This window comes from Pecten maximus, chromosome 9, assembly GCF_902652985.1.
Source record: "Pecten maximus chromosome 9, xPecMax1.1, whole genome shotgun sequence".
Taxonomy (NCBI): domain Eukaryota; kingdom Metazoa; phylum Mollusca; class Bivalvia; order Pectinida; family Pectinidae; genus Pecten; species Pecten maximus.
This window is the reverse complement of record NC_047023.1, coordinates 43,951,596-43,966,631: the sequence shown is the minus strand read 5'-3', so window position 1 is coordinate 43,966,631 and position 15,036 is coordinate 43,951,596. Positions and strand designations below refer to the sequence as shown.

The window sequence follows — 15,036 nt, the reverse complement described above, 5'->3', positions numbered from 1 at the left end:
TTCCGTAGTTTATCACACTTGTAGGATCATTCCACGAGAAAGTGTGGGTGATATACAGCAATTAGAACACTCCCCTGTCGTTCACAGCGATGTCGGACGAGGAAATCTGTCTGCACCAACCACAGTAATTGGTTACTCGGCCGCCAGAGAAATAAAACAAAAACGAATGGTGAAATACTTTGAATATTCATTAAGTAATTACCGAAAGAAGGCTTCACGTGACAAGAAGGGGTAATTATACACATATAAACTTATTGACCTTTTATTAACTGTGGTATTGATTTTACAGTTTACAAGAAATTATACTCAAATCCCCAGGGTAATAAAACAATACAAATCATGTTTGTAATGCTTTTCGGCTTTCATGATCAACATATTGATTTCAAAATGTTTTTAAAGGAAGAACCAAACATTAATTTAAAAACGTAAAACTAGAAACTAGGGAAGTGCCAACATGTCTGTAGCTAGTGACAGAGATACCGGAAGTCTTACAGGTATTGTTTAAAACTACAATAGGCGAAATTTAAATGATACAATGATTTGCATTATGCCCTTATAATAATTGAATATCAACACTTTTTGAAGTCACATATCACGTTCGAAATGATATCCGTTTTCTGAATAGGTGAAGGAATTTTCTGGCAGTCTTTTAATATTCAAACTATCTTTTTTATTCCCAAAGAAAATGCGAAATGTCCAGTCCAGTATGATTTTGTAATATCATGTGTCTTTTGTACAGTACTTTGAGACAGCAGGTGGTAAACACGGGTGACTTGGATCAGTTCACTAGTTTACTGTTACCTGTCGGGCACGATTTAATTCAGTTCAGAATATGCGTACACATTTAAGCATTGAACTGCTTTCAGTTGGAATTTATGGGCTGATGAATGCCAACTGGACAATGGCTAATTTAATGAAGCGCGCTAGCGCTTCATGTTGAATTTGCCTTTGTCCAGTTGGCATTCATCAGCCCATAACTTCCAACTGAAAGCAGTTCAATACTTACATTTACATTTGACAACGATTTTAAAAGACTATATCCAGGAATTTTGCTCCGACGATGAATGAACAAATTATTATCGTCAAAGACGGAACAGACTTTTCAACAGCCATCTTTCGTTATCGCCGACGTGACAATTATGAAGTAACTATATTAATGACGTCATAATAAAGATTTGGACGTATCCGAAGGGTTCTGATGTTAATATCGCCTTTCAAGCTGCCTTCAGAACTCGACCCATACAGAAAACGAGCAATTTTTCCGACCCACCCTCAGGTCGGCGTTTGAACAATATTTCCCCTTATTCACTTCAACCTGGCACATAAAATGTATACACGATTAAAAGGTAAGATATTATTTTATTAGCTTACATACATATTTTACTCACTGGTCATCGTTCACTATATATATCCGTCAACATTCTTTTCAAACCTGTTTTCAGCATAGTTTTGAAAATGGCCGCCCCATCGTCAGGACACAAGATCTCGCGACATTTCAATGTAAACAGATCGAGCAAAAGTCCCTTGTGACGAGATTAGGGTCACGTGATTAGCTATGGTGGTAGCTTTGAAGTTCTCTGAAAACGAGATGGCAAAGTATGCGGACGGATATATTTAGTGAACAATGACCAGTGAGTGATATATGTATGTAAGCTAATAATATAAGACTCTTTCATATGTGTATATGTAGGATAGGGATATTCCACCCGAGGGGTCACAAAATGAGGTTATCCTACATACACACATAATGAAAGAGTCTTTTTCTCTCATATCATTACCGAATTTCTGGCGAAAGTGTCACTCAGCCATCCATTTTCTTCATTTTTTAAATTTCTTTATTTGACGTTTTTACTAAATATACTTGTGATATTCTGAAAGATCATACCCTATTTTGACAAACTATGTTTGCACACAAATTTCATTCATTTTGTGGTTAAGTGATGAACGAATGAACAATTCGCCGATAAAAATTACCGTAACTTGACCGACTTTTACGTGGCCGTGATCAAATTGTCAACATACGAGAAAAAGAAGTTCTATCAACAATACTGAAAGCCAACGCTGAAATGAGTTTTCCAACTTCACATATAATTTGATTTGCACCTCGACATATTTAATCATTTCACAGAACACACTGTACTTTTAAATGTCAAGTCATTTTTTTTTTTATAAAATACTACGTCACTGCATGACGTCACGACTGTCATTGGAATTCCATTCATAGTTCAAGGATATTGAGAGTGATGTCGATCTCGATCGCCATGACGCGGCGATGTTTCGTGGCTGGTAATTTTAAATTCACTGTGATTTTGGCAACTTCGTGTGTGAACCAGCGAACAGTGACTCTATACGAGTATTCGATCTTTTCTGTGACATAGGATTATATGTGTTTAACCGGTTGTCTTGATGGAATGACGAAGGTAGGTCAGTCGATAGGCTAACGATGATCATATTGAAAGGCTAGGATGGCAGTTAGTTTTCATGGTTACTCTACACAAATATAGACTCTGAGTTACAATTAAAATAAATATTTTTATATGAACATCGAGGGGTGTCATTTTTACCGAATGTTCGTTCATTTAAGAGCCAATTCCCAACTTCCAAATACACAGGTTACTGAGTAGGCCTAACAGTTACTGACAGTACAGTAGGCCTACAGTAGAGTAAACAAATTTCAGGGCCCCCTGCTGACGCAAACGGAACCATTTCATAGGTTGTGACGTTTGACATTTTCTTTTTTATATTTTTTATGTATGGCTTTTATTTTACTTCCTGTCATTGCCAGGTGATTGTGTGTGTTTACATGTTTTTAATGACAAATGACAAATCTGTCGGGTAGGCAAGTCTGTAATGTACTGTAACTGTTATCCAATGACGCCTCGGTTTTTCTTTGATCTTTTGTTGGCGTTATATTGCATACTATGTGATATTTCAAATATCACATATGTGATATCTGAAATATCACATGGCATTTCTGATTGGTCCATGCCTCAGTCTTGAGGCGGGGCCAATTTCAAATGTGGGCGTGGCAAATGAACAAAGACAGGAAAACATTTTAAACAAAATTTAATGAAATACGAGTGCCGTTTAGAAATGTTCTTTGTTGTCTTCTTTCTTCACCTTGTATGCATACAGCCGTGCTGCGATGTTCCGTCCTGTCCATATTGAGTTGCTCATCAAAACCTGACGAAACAGAATATAAAACCCTGTTGAGTATATTTTAGGTCTAACAGATCAGTAAAAAAACGCATTCATGATTACATATAAAATTTCAGTCATTTAAAAAAAATGGTTATACAGATTACGCCAAATGTAACCATACATTTTCGTTGCACAAAAATCTTATCATAAACAAAATAGTGATGAAAATGATAACAGGACGAGTGGATAAAAATACCGATTAACCGATTCATCGATGTATTTAAACAATTTCATGGACTTTGAAAGATTCGTGACATCGTGAACGTCGAAATTTACGAAAAATATTTCATTTTACAATTTGTTCAAACAATATGATTTTAGACTTACCTGCTTGGTAAAGGGAAGTAGCGCAGGTCCTCTTTCCGGAGCAGTTACCGTTTGTGTAATTTCCCTCGAATCCTGCAGTCTTTCACATGTTTTTCACATTACCGTTCAGTTTATTTACAACAATTGGTTACGTTAATTCCTTGGTATCAAATAATCCAATGTCAGTAGCTACAGTGTCACTATCTTCCAGTTCATACTCATACTTGGTCGGTAAATACATCGACATCAATGATCAGTTCATGATCCGCCATGGTTGACACTCTCACTAGAAATGAATGGACTAGACTGTGACAGAATGAAACGTGTCAGAAATTGGCGGGAAACATATCACAGTGACAGGTTTTGATCAATTTTATAGCTCCACCCCTAGGCACGTGGGTGACAAAACCTCGGCTGTCATTGGACGGGACGTATCGCATATATCGCACTCGTGTGATATATCCGATACATCACTCGTACCCATTATGTATCTATTACTTACAACAGGCCTGTAGGCGTAGTCTAGCTGTTTGTTACAGTAACGGAGTTATATGTTCGCTCAGATGAAATGTCTAATCGTTTAACCGTGTAGCCCTATTGATTTACTGCTGATATGATATATATTTATCTAAGAATGTATGTATTTTTATAGTTAAGTCCAACGTTTCAAAACCGACACCGACGATAAGGACTGTCGGATGTGAGAGTTGTCCCCCTTGAACGCAGATTAATCCACGCGCGTGAAATGCTATGTAAGATAGATTTATCTTACATAGCTATCTTACACGGGCAAACTCTATCCAACATGGCGAGATATGAGAGAAAATTGTATCTTACCTTTTAATTGATGTATATCTTTTATGTGTCAGATTGAGGGGAAATGGAGTAAATGTTGTTCAAACGCCGACCTGAGGTTAGGTCGGAAAAAATTGCTCATTTTCTGTATGTAAGAAGTTCTGACGTATCTACGTAGTAAGATCGTCAGAAAATTCGGACTAATAGTGGGGCTGCAGTGTAAATGTAAATATTTCGGAATGACAAGCATAGAGGGTCCCAATGGACGTTCATTCCCCACAGGTTACAGAATGATAGGTCTATAAGCGGTTTTAAGTAATAATAACGACAGTACATACAAGTTGATTGTCGAATTTTTGGGACAATCTGTTTACTTGTCTGTATTGTCGTTATTACCACATGACTAAGTTCTAGTTCTATTTGTTTGGATCCAGTATCTAGTCAGACGCACGAAGGGAGATAACTCCTATAAAATTATACGTAATGGAATACGAGAAGGAAAACGAGAAAAAATATTCATAAAACATTAATACAAGTGACTCGCCACTTGTATAGCTGTTTAGTTTGTATATTTCAGTCACTGTGGTTTTCAATAAGGACTAAACAGATGTATGATGTCCATGACATCGTTTACGAGTTCTATAAGGACTAAACAGCTGTGTGATGTCCCTAACCTCACTGCCGATAGAACGAATATTCATACCCTGCCTACACTGCTATTGCCGATAGTGTAGCAAGCCCCGATGTGATTCACATCGGGCAGTATTAGCGGTGGTAAAATTTTTCTCGGATGAAAAAAACACATGTAAATTGATGATTCTGGTATCTATTATCAATATTCAAGCCACAAACCTGCACATTACTTCAAATGTTTGACAATAAATAGTTAAATCCAAAACGAGCAAGACACACGGAGATATCAGTTCAAACATACCGCCATCTTTGATACAAGTGTAAAGGTCAATTTCCTTATAAGGAAATCAAAATAAATTGATGCTAATGAGGTTTCCCGCGAGATTTCAACAGAAAAACAAATTCGGAGTAATATATCTCGGTAAGGAAGGTCAATTCATTCTGAAATTATTTAATTATGCAAAGTAAGATTCGCTTTCTTCACAAGAGTTACAAAAGAGTGGTTAAATATCTCTGATTATGTATTTATTTATCGTAGTAGCTTCATCCATATATGGATCACGGGTTCCATATTTGGGTTAGAATCCTCGCGAGAGTTCTTCGAGAAGTATCATGGCGGATTACGGAGACAACTCCAAGCAGTATGATATCAGAATATGCGAATTACAGATTTCTAGATTAGACGGTAGGCTAATACATTGCAAAATTGTATTAGAAATGTTTAATTATACGAACTATTACTCCAAAGTTAAACGATATTTGTAGCATTTTCGAGGTTCACTGTTTTGCTACATTACGAGCAATGGGAGGGAAGCGTAGCTCTAACGACGACCATCTGTCAGAATTTGTCCGTCGTCCAGAGCTACGTTATCGCAGCTACACTGCCGAGTCCTTGAGGGACGAAGCAGTTGTGTGATGCTGTATAATTCAGCTGTACTCCATTGTATCTAACTATCTTGTGTCTTTTGTACAATTCTTCGTTAGAAAGGGGCTATGATATCGTGTGTGTCGTTTGTATAATTCTTTGTATGGAAAGGTGTTTGAATCATCTTTTTTAAATGATTTATTTTGATAAAGTTCCAACTGAAAATTCCAGAAAAAAATAAAAAAATAAAAAAATTCGGAATAGTAACTTGGCTACAATAGCATTAACGACAAATGTTTACAAAATACACAAGGATCGTGTGTTTCTCTCCATAGTAGATAAAAACCAAGGATAAAAACAATTTCATATTTCAAAAACAACATTTTATTCTTCGTGAAGTAATGCTTTATACAGTACTTTGGAACAACAAGGTGCAGGTAAAACTGTAAGGACCTTCACACATGGCGGACATGTTCGTTTGATCTCAGGGCTCGGAAACCTTAATTCTATGGAACAGTTACTTTGTTAACTCGACAAGTACACATTGTATATTGTGATTAATCTGTAAACAGTTAATTTGTATCAATAATCCAATTATGAAATCTGTAAAAACTGGAAAAAAATTAAAAAAAAAGACAACTTTAGAATAAAGATTTCTGAACAGTTTAACAAAATCATTTTAGTGAAATGCATCCTTTCAATTTTATCATCATTTTACACAATTATTGTTCAAGCTACTTATCTTTTACTTTAATGCAACAAAGATCATCAAAATCCCCTAAAAAACATTATATACAGTGACATGATAACTGTATGAAAAAGCTCATGTTTAGCTTAAAACATCAAACGTAAAGAAAGATAATATAAAACACACATGTTCCAAGATGACTGGGCTCGGAAGTAAAAACGCCTGACCTCGCGGGATTTCGTCAGTTAGTCCAGCAACCACAGAATAATACTTTAATGCAACGGCTATATTTCGGGGATATTTCCGGTAATCTTCCGAAATCGATTTTCCGAAGATTGCCGGAAATGTCCCCGAGGTGTTGCCATTGACATAAACGGAGCATCATTGACGAAGGGGGATAAATCGATAAGTTAGGACAAAGGTCAAGGCTACAGATACACGTGATATGTACGTACATATAATGTGACGTCATCTTGTAGTTATATAATGAAAGGGGTCGTCATCATTCATGGCTCATTTGATATGTACATCAATGTTAATATGACGTGTAACGTTATACATATTGTCTATACAGGTTTTAATGAAAGTGATATGGAATTTTACATTACCCGCCTAGATTACCCGCCTACATTACCCGCCTAGATTCACATTTCCTTTCTAGGTATTCGTTTTCTCTCTTTGGATTCATTTTATTATTTTTATATAACTCAGGATCAACCTCATTTCAAATATGTCTAAATTTAAACATCTCATGTAAGCGCCATGTTGTAACACAGCACTCGCAGTGATGAATAGTTACGTCCCTTAGATAGAAGGGCGATGTGTTGTAATAGTTACCTCCCTTAGATAGTAGGGCGATGTGTTGTAATAGTTACCTCCCTTAGATAGTAGGGCGATGTGTTGTAATAGTTACCTCCCCTAGTTAGATAGTAGGGCGATGTGTTGTAACACAGCACTCGCAGTGATGAATAGTTACGTCCCCTAGTTAGATAGTAGGGCGATGTGTTGTAATAGTTACCTCCCCTAGTTAGATAGTAGGGCGATGTGTTGTAATAGTTACCTCCCGTAGTTAGACAGTAGGGCGATGTGTTGTAATAGTTACCTCCCCTAAGTAGATAGTAGGGCGATGTGTTGTAGTTACCTCCCCTAGTTAGATAGTAGGGCGATGTGTTGTAGTAGTTACTTCCCCTAGTTAGATAGTAGGGCGATGTGTTGTAGTAGTTACCTCCCCTAGTTAGATAGTAGGGCGATGTGTTGTTACCTCCCCTAGTTAGATAGTAGGGCGATGTGTTGTAATAGTTACCTCCCCTAGTTAGATAGTAGGGCGATGTGTTGTAATAGTTACCTCCCCTAGTTAGATAGTAGGGCGATGTGTTGTAATAGTTACCTCCCCTAGTTAGATAGTGGGGCGATGTGTTGTAATAGTTACCTCCCCTAGTTAGATAGTAGGGCGATGTGTTGTAGTAGTTACCTCCCCTAGTTAGATAGTAGGGCGATGTGTTGTAGTTACTTCCCCTAGTTAGATAGTAGGGCGATGTGTTGTAATAGTTACCTCCCCTAGTTAGATAGTAGGGCGATGTGTTGTAATAGTTACCTCCCCTAGTTAGATAGTAGGGCGATGTGTTGTAATAGTTACCTCCCCTAGTTAGATAGTAGGGCGATGTATTGTAATAGTTACCTCCCCTAGTTAGATAGTAGGGCGATGTGTTGTAGTAGTTACCTCCCCTAGTTAGATAGTAGGGCGATGTGTTGTGGGTAATTACTGTCAGGGATAGCAATATAGAAACTAACTAAGCTATAGGACATCTTTACTTTCCTTAAATGCTCAACTAAATAAACTAAAATTTTCAAAGATGGTACAACACAACAACCCGGTAATATTATCATTATAATCATGCTATCATTGTCAAAAGTCCACAAATAATCCCTTTGCAATATGAACGTAGAAAGTAGAAATATAGATTCATTTCCTCATTTTTGTATAAAAGGTATGAAATTGATTTTTATATGTCATAAAAGAAATACTTCATAAAGGACCAGGAACAATTACAACTTAAAATGATAAATGTTATTATATTAATTTCATACCATACACATTTATAAATGTTTAACACAAATGTTCAATATTATAAGGAATTGTCCCTACGAACCACAAAACATTGGCTAAAAGGTTGACTACAACCAGCTGGCACATCAACTGAAAAATATCGAAATTAAACTCTACATTACCTATTCTTTAAAAGATTATCAGGAAATTAAAAATAAATAAAATGAAATGAGATCTATCATAGTAAAAGAAATCATTCGGTCTTTAATCGTAAGATCATAAACTGGATTTTAAAGGCCTTACATAAATGACCCATTATAAAATGCTCTGAATTTCATTCTAAATTTCCGTATTACATATCATCTTATGTGAAAAAAACTTTGGTGACTTTCGTACAATTACATTATCAACATTAAAAGTTTACAAAAATAGAGATTTCTGATTTCATTGAAAATACAAATATATATTCACACGCATTATAATATGATCAAGCATCTTTAAGGAAACATCTTGTGTGTTATCTTGTCCCATGCAGACATAATCTGATTTCATTTTATTTCATCCTTATCTGGTTTGATCATAGACCTTACAGTTGAATTGTTCAATCCAAACAAGAGATAACTTTTCCAAAAGTCCCCTAATACGAGCATATGGACGTCCAAACCTCATGAAAGCAAAACAAATCACAGTTTCTTAAAACTCACCTTTGCCATGTCTCATTTAACAACTTTTGTGTTCTCTTATCAAAGCGGAGAATTGATACAAATGTCTGAAATGTGGCATTAAAGATGACAGAGAATTCATCATTGAAATCCTGTCGTGGAAAACATACGTTCTCTGATTCACACGTTAGGTATGTACAAATCTGATTAAAACGGGACTTATACTCGGTGTGTTTAATCTGTGGCACAACATATAATACAGTTACCTCCCCTGGATCATACCACCAATTGTCAGTAGTTTTACTCAATGAAAACTGCGCATGCTCGGCGAGGATTGTGGGTACGTCAAGCGTAAAAGGTGACACTTATTGTTTAAAATAATTGAAAGAAAAGCGTGTATTTGATGAGGACACATTGCTGTGACGGACGATGAGCAAATGGACGATGATAATTCACACTGTAGTAACGGACGATGAGACAATGGACGATGATAATTCACACTGTAGTAACGGATGATGAACACGACAGGATATTCCGTAAAGATTTTCCGAAACTGTTAGCTCTGCTAACCTTGTGTCTTTTCTTGATTTTCTCCCTTGAATTTTCGTCCGTGGCAAGAGCCTCGGTTGAAACTTGATACTTTTGTTTCTTTTGAAACAAAATATTTTTAAAATGAGGTCGTTTGTTGGATTTATTTTTCTTTGGTTGCGCCTTGTCTGGAGTGGAGTTTCCCTGTGGTGAGGTGTCCGGCTGTGAGTGGGCCAAACCATTACCTTCGGAGGTGTTGTCACTGTCGTCACGCTAAAACAAATTATAAAAAAGAACCGAATTATGTCTAGTTCTAGCTACAAGTAGTTACACTAATATACATTTTGAAGAACCAAGTCCTACATGTACCAAAGAGAAGTATATCTTCAACAACATTATAGATCAGGCGGATCTTGTCTGACGATGTAATGACCTTTACCCAGTACAAGAGAAGCCAATCTTTGGAAAACTTTAGAAATCTAATAAAGAAATTTCCATTTTTCATGAAGATAAATGCTTCTTCTGAAATAATAACTTTCTATAGAAAATGTTTTCATACAGCACCAAGACATGTGTGCTCTTTGTCAGACAGATAACACATTCTAGTGAGATCAGTATGACGTCATAACGAAATCGTTTTAAATGCACGGGGAATGTCAAGATGTTGTTGAGACATCGAATAAAATTGGTAATTTTTAGCCACAGTCGTAGGTGCCCAGGTATCTGCACCGTAGTTTAAGATTCTTCTAAACCCACACATTGTACTCTACTAAAGAGAGTCCGATCTTCGGTCATTACTGTAACAGTAGTTGATCGAGCGAGCCAATCGAGACATGTGGTCTATACCATTAAGTTTTTGGGGAGACAGGATTCCGTTAACGATCTGTATAGAGATATCTGTTATTATTGCCTTTATTTCCTCCAAAATGAAGAGCATGACATAATAACAATGTTCAAAACACATATATGTTAAAGAAAATACATGACAATATAAGGATCAATGTACATAGAATATATATATATGTACTTGGTAAACATAAATGGTATGATTATTAGTTTAAGTTTGAAAATGAGCAAAATTATAGATTATTTTGAAGAAACTAGTTTTGAATATGATGATCATCGTACAGGTCAAGCATACACTTTATATGATATATTGTATCCAGCCTGAACTGTTCTAGTATATATATATATCTGTTTCCAATGGATAAGCCATAGGGCCTTCCAGTAAAATGTGAACTAATATGTATTCTGACAATGAATGCAAATATGAAATATATTCAATATCTGAAATAGATACGATTGCACACCACATTTTGTCACGAATAGATTCTGTTAGTGAACATTTTAAAATTACATGGTTCACAATATCAGTATAAAAATATCCACAATAATGACATAAGGAATTTGAATTTAAGTTTCTAATAGAAACGATGATTTTGATAATATAACTTATATTGTCAAGACAGTTTGGGTAATGCAGTGATAGTTTCCATAGATAGTGTGGATTTAGTGAGTCGTGCAGTAATGACAATCTTGAAAAATCTACATCCTCAGACATTCTCTGAGACCAAGCCACTGTTTCATAATTGGTAACAGATTTATAAACAATTTTCTTCCAATATACTTTTTTAGGAAATGTACCATCATCTAGTAACAGTTTTAAAAACTCAAATAATTCATACTTTTTAAGTATTCTAACCATATCTGGTATATAACCATTTTGAACACATTCATTTGTTTCATACAAAAAACATCTTAAAATAAAAATGTTACTGGTTAAATTACTTCTTTTCATTCTACACAACCTACCTAGAAACAAAAGGCTTTTGATATCTATGTATGCTTCAATAGATGTCCATCCAAGTAAGGAGGTACACATATCTGTTATGGTTCTTTTATCAAGACGTAGGATTTACTTTACAATAAAACGTTGGGTTCTCTCTAACATCAATAACTCAGTATTTGAAAGTAACCAGATTTCGCATCCGTATAGTGCACAAGGGTATACTTTGATTTTTATAATCTTAGCAACAGTTAATGGGTTAAGAGCACAGTGATGGGCGCCAGACCGTAACAGGGCCATAGTACCACTTTTTTTTATATATGTATTTGGGACGAAACAGTAAGATGTCTTCAACTATTTCCAATTCTACAGTTCCTATACTTAAACCAAAACCTTTTTATCATTTTTCATCCTAAAATACGTAAATGTTGTGGGAGTCCGCCAGTGAAGAGCCTGGGTGATTCACATACACACTACTAAGGTGATATATATATATATATTCACAGTTGCAGAGCTTGTCCTTCAATATTGACAATGATGAATCGTCTCCGGGGATATTTACATACACTAATACGATCATTCACCAAACGTGTCTGTTTTGACAGGATAATCAAGTATATTTCAATCTACTATTGATTTCTGATGCGCAAGACGCACGAGGCCACTTTGTATACTTCGATGTTTAATTTACAGAAATGTACATTTCATGTCAGATGGGTAATGTGGTGATCTTTGGAGAATCAATACGATGTGTATCACAAGGTTTTGGAAGGGGTCCAACAAATTCATCAAATGCAAAAAAGTCTCGCTACTCTCAAAACCCGGGACAGCGTTTAGCTAACGATTCAATAGTAAACGTACTGACAAACCGGAAATAGCAGAGTTATCGTACTTACCCGGAAGAGCCTCGTTATGAGTTCTCTAACTGCGCCTGACCGGCTAGAACCTCGTCTGGATCCTTGTTTACCTAGGAAAGAAAAAAAATCATACCAAATGATTTGATCCGTATTATATAAAACTGTACCTTTTCACTAGATACATTCAGAAAGGCGAGTTCGATTTTAGAGCTCTACTTCCATGTTTTGAACATCGTCTTTGTAAGCAGACAACCAATCAACAAGGGAAGGCTACATGTGTATGTTATCTAAAGTCACACCCCTTGTCGGTGTGTTTATCATTCATTTTCACGGTTGTCATTTACAACAACAAGGTTTTACAAGGTTTTCGTGGCAGACTATACACATGTACTGCAGGTTCTTTTTCTAAATCCGATATCGAAAATTATGAAATTGATTGAATTATAGGAATTTGACATTTCTTTCGACTTATTTGAGGTTTTTAGTATCACCACTTAGGCTCTTTGCGTTACTGACAAATCCTACAAGGACGAAACCGCTGTATGATGTCCATTACATCATTGACGAGTCCTAGAAGAACGAGACAGCTGTACGATGTCCCTAACATCACTGACGAGTGCTAGAAGGACGACACAGCTGTATGATGTCCCCAACATCATTGACGAGTCCTAAAAGGACGAAACAGCTGTATGATGTCCCTAACATTACTGACGAGTCCTAGAAGGAAGAAACAGCTGTATAATGTTCCTAACATCACTGACGAGTCCTTAAAGGACGAAACAGCTGTATGATGTCCCTAACATCACTGACGAGTCCTAGAAGGACGAAACAGCTGTATGATGTCCCTAACATCACTGACGAGTCCTAGATGGACGAAACAGCTGTATGATGTCCCTAACATCACTGACGAGTCCTAGATGGACGAAACAGCTGTATGATGTCCCTAACATCACTGACGAGTCCTAGATGGACGAAACAGCTGTATGATGTCCCTAACATCACTGACGAGTCCTAGATGGACGAAACAGCTTCATGGTGTGTCTAAACATCACTGACGAGTCCTAGAAGGACGTCATACTATAGCTGTATGATGTCGAGAATCATTTATCGTGTTGATAAAGTGGAGAACCATTTATCGTGTTGATAAAGTGGAGAACCATTTATCGTGTTGATAAAGTGGAGAATCATTTATCGTGTTGATAAAGTGGAGAATCATTTATCGTGTTGATAAAGTGGAGAATCATTTATCCCGTTAATAATGTCGAGAATCTTTTATCGTGTTAAAGAAACTTTAAATACATTTGCATATCCGTAATATTAATTGATCGGAAGGTGTACGTTTTCATCATAATTCATAGGTAAACAACTGACCAGACAATGGTTTGTTGCTACCATAATAATTGTAATTTTGAGAATGTCATTAAACTCATATTTGTTTAGCGGATGTCGTCAATAAAACACGCTTATTCTCCCGGAACACCTGGTCTTATCAGCCTGATACTTCTCACTGTGGTCTCTGTGTTGTTTGGCTGTATATATTACCCTCGATTGATCGAGTTTGAATCTGAGTTACGGTTTTGTTATCATGTCAGTAATCCTAGTTGTTTTATCAGGAACCCAGTGACCCCAGTACACGTGGTAACTTGATAAAATGGCATGCTTACATTTTCGTGAACTATCTGGACATGGTATTATGTCTTTAGATATATTTTCTACTTATTTCTGTCGTAGATTTGATCGATGATTCCCTTATCATAGAATTAACATACCCACCATTCCGTGAACTAAAGAATGAAATGGAAATATGTCTTTCTTCAAATTTCTGTTGATAAAATCTTGAAGAATATTTTCCTTTTTTCAACAACTTACCTGCGTCTCCAGATTTCTTCTTTTTCTTTCCTTTCTTTGACGTCTGTAAAACAAACAAAACTATTTTAATGACGTTGTAAGTACACATCCACATTCATTATGTAGCAGGTCAAAATACCTTTGATATCATATTTAAAGAGAATTTATATTTTTGAACTGCGGCATATTGAATTTCCACTACTATATATAATGTCGTTTGGTTTAAGAAAACCACAAGATTATGGATCTTCCTCTAAAAAAATACCTTTTCATTATAAAATTTAACACCGTCTTCAAACCTATGGCAATGTTGTTACATGTATGTAGATAGATATATGGTCCGTGTTCGTTGTCCGACATCTGGCCCTGTATATCGATGGTGATATGTTGTTACATGTATGTACATGTAGATAGATATATGGTCCGTGTTCGTTGTCCGACATCTGGCCCTGTATATTGAGGGTGATATGTTGCTTTCTTCCTCTACATTTTGATTATGTATGTGATAAATGAATTGTTAACAGATCTATCATCACATCAGCGTGCCCGGGTACAGTATTCCCACTTGCTAGTATTCAGACAACGCTAATGTTTCCAGACAAGGTTTCAAGAATATGGCGAGTCTTTTAATACTTCACGGCTGTTTTGTGTGTTCTATCGACAGTTACTTTATTTTTCATGTTCTGACACAATTAATATTGCTTATAACGCCGCCGACGACGACGATGACAAAAAGATAAATAGGACAATCGGTCTATGACCAATACATGAACTGACCAGTCGGGAGTGACAAAGTAGCCGTTATTACCTCTGACCATTA

General features: G+C 36.2%; 1 protein-coding gene and 1 long non-coding RNA gene across 8 annotated transcripts in view; both read right to left on the bottom strand.

The window, feature by feature from the left end:
* Positions 1-3,049: 3,049 nt before the first annotated feature.
* Positions 3,050-3,926, bottom strand: LOC117334907. The gene is made up of 2 exons (XR_004534252.1): positions 3,529-3,926; positions 3,050-3,183 (listed from the first exon to the last, which is right to left on the bottom strand). It is a non-coding gene; the product is annotated as an uncharacterized LOC117334907 (long non-coding RNA).
* Positions 3,927-6,161: 2,235 nt separating this feature from the next.
* Positions 6,162-15,036, bottom strand: part of LOC117334390 — a 46,778-nt gene continuing 37,903 nt past the window's right edge. For 3 of the 7 annotated variants that reach the window (XM_033893985.1, XM_033893984.1, XM_033893986.1), the window contains exons 5-9: positions 14,238-14,280; positions 12,408-12,478; positions 7,630-9,998; positions 7,465-7,590; positions 6,162-7,401 (exon numbers count right to left, since the gene is read on the bottom strand). In XM_033893985.1, the coding sequence (XP_033749876.1) occupies positions 9,693-9,998; positions 12,408-12,478; positions 14,238-14,280 (420 nt within the window). In that variant the 3' untranslated portion in view covers positions 6,162-7,401; positions 7,465-7,590; positions 7,630-9,692. The remainder of the gene's footprint in view (positions 7,402-7,464; positions 7,591-7,629; positions 9,999-12,407; positions 12,479-14,237; positions 14,281-15,036) is intronic. The other 4 variants (XM_033893989.1, XM_033893988.1, XM_033893987.1 and 1 more) reach the window with 4 other exon arrangements.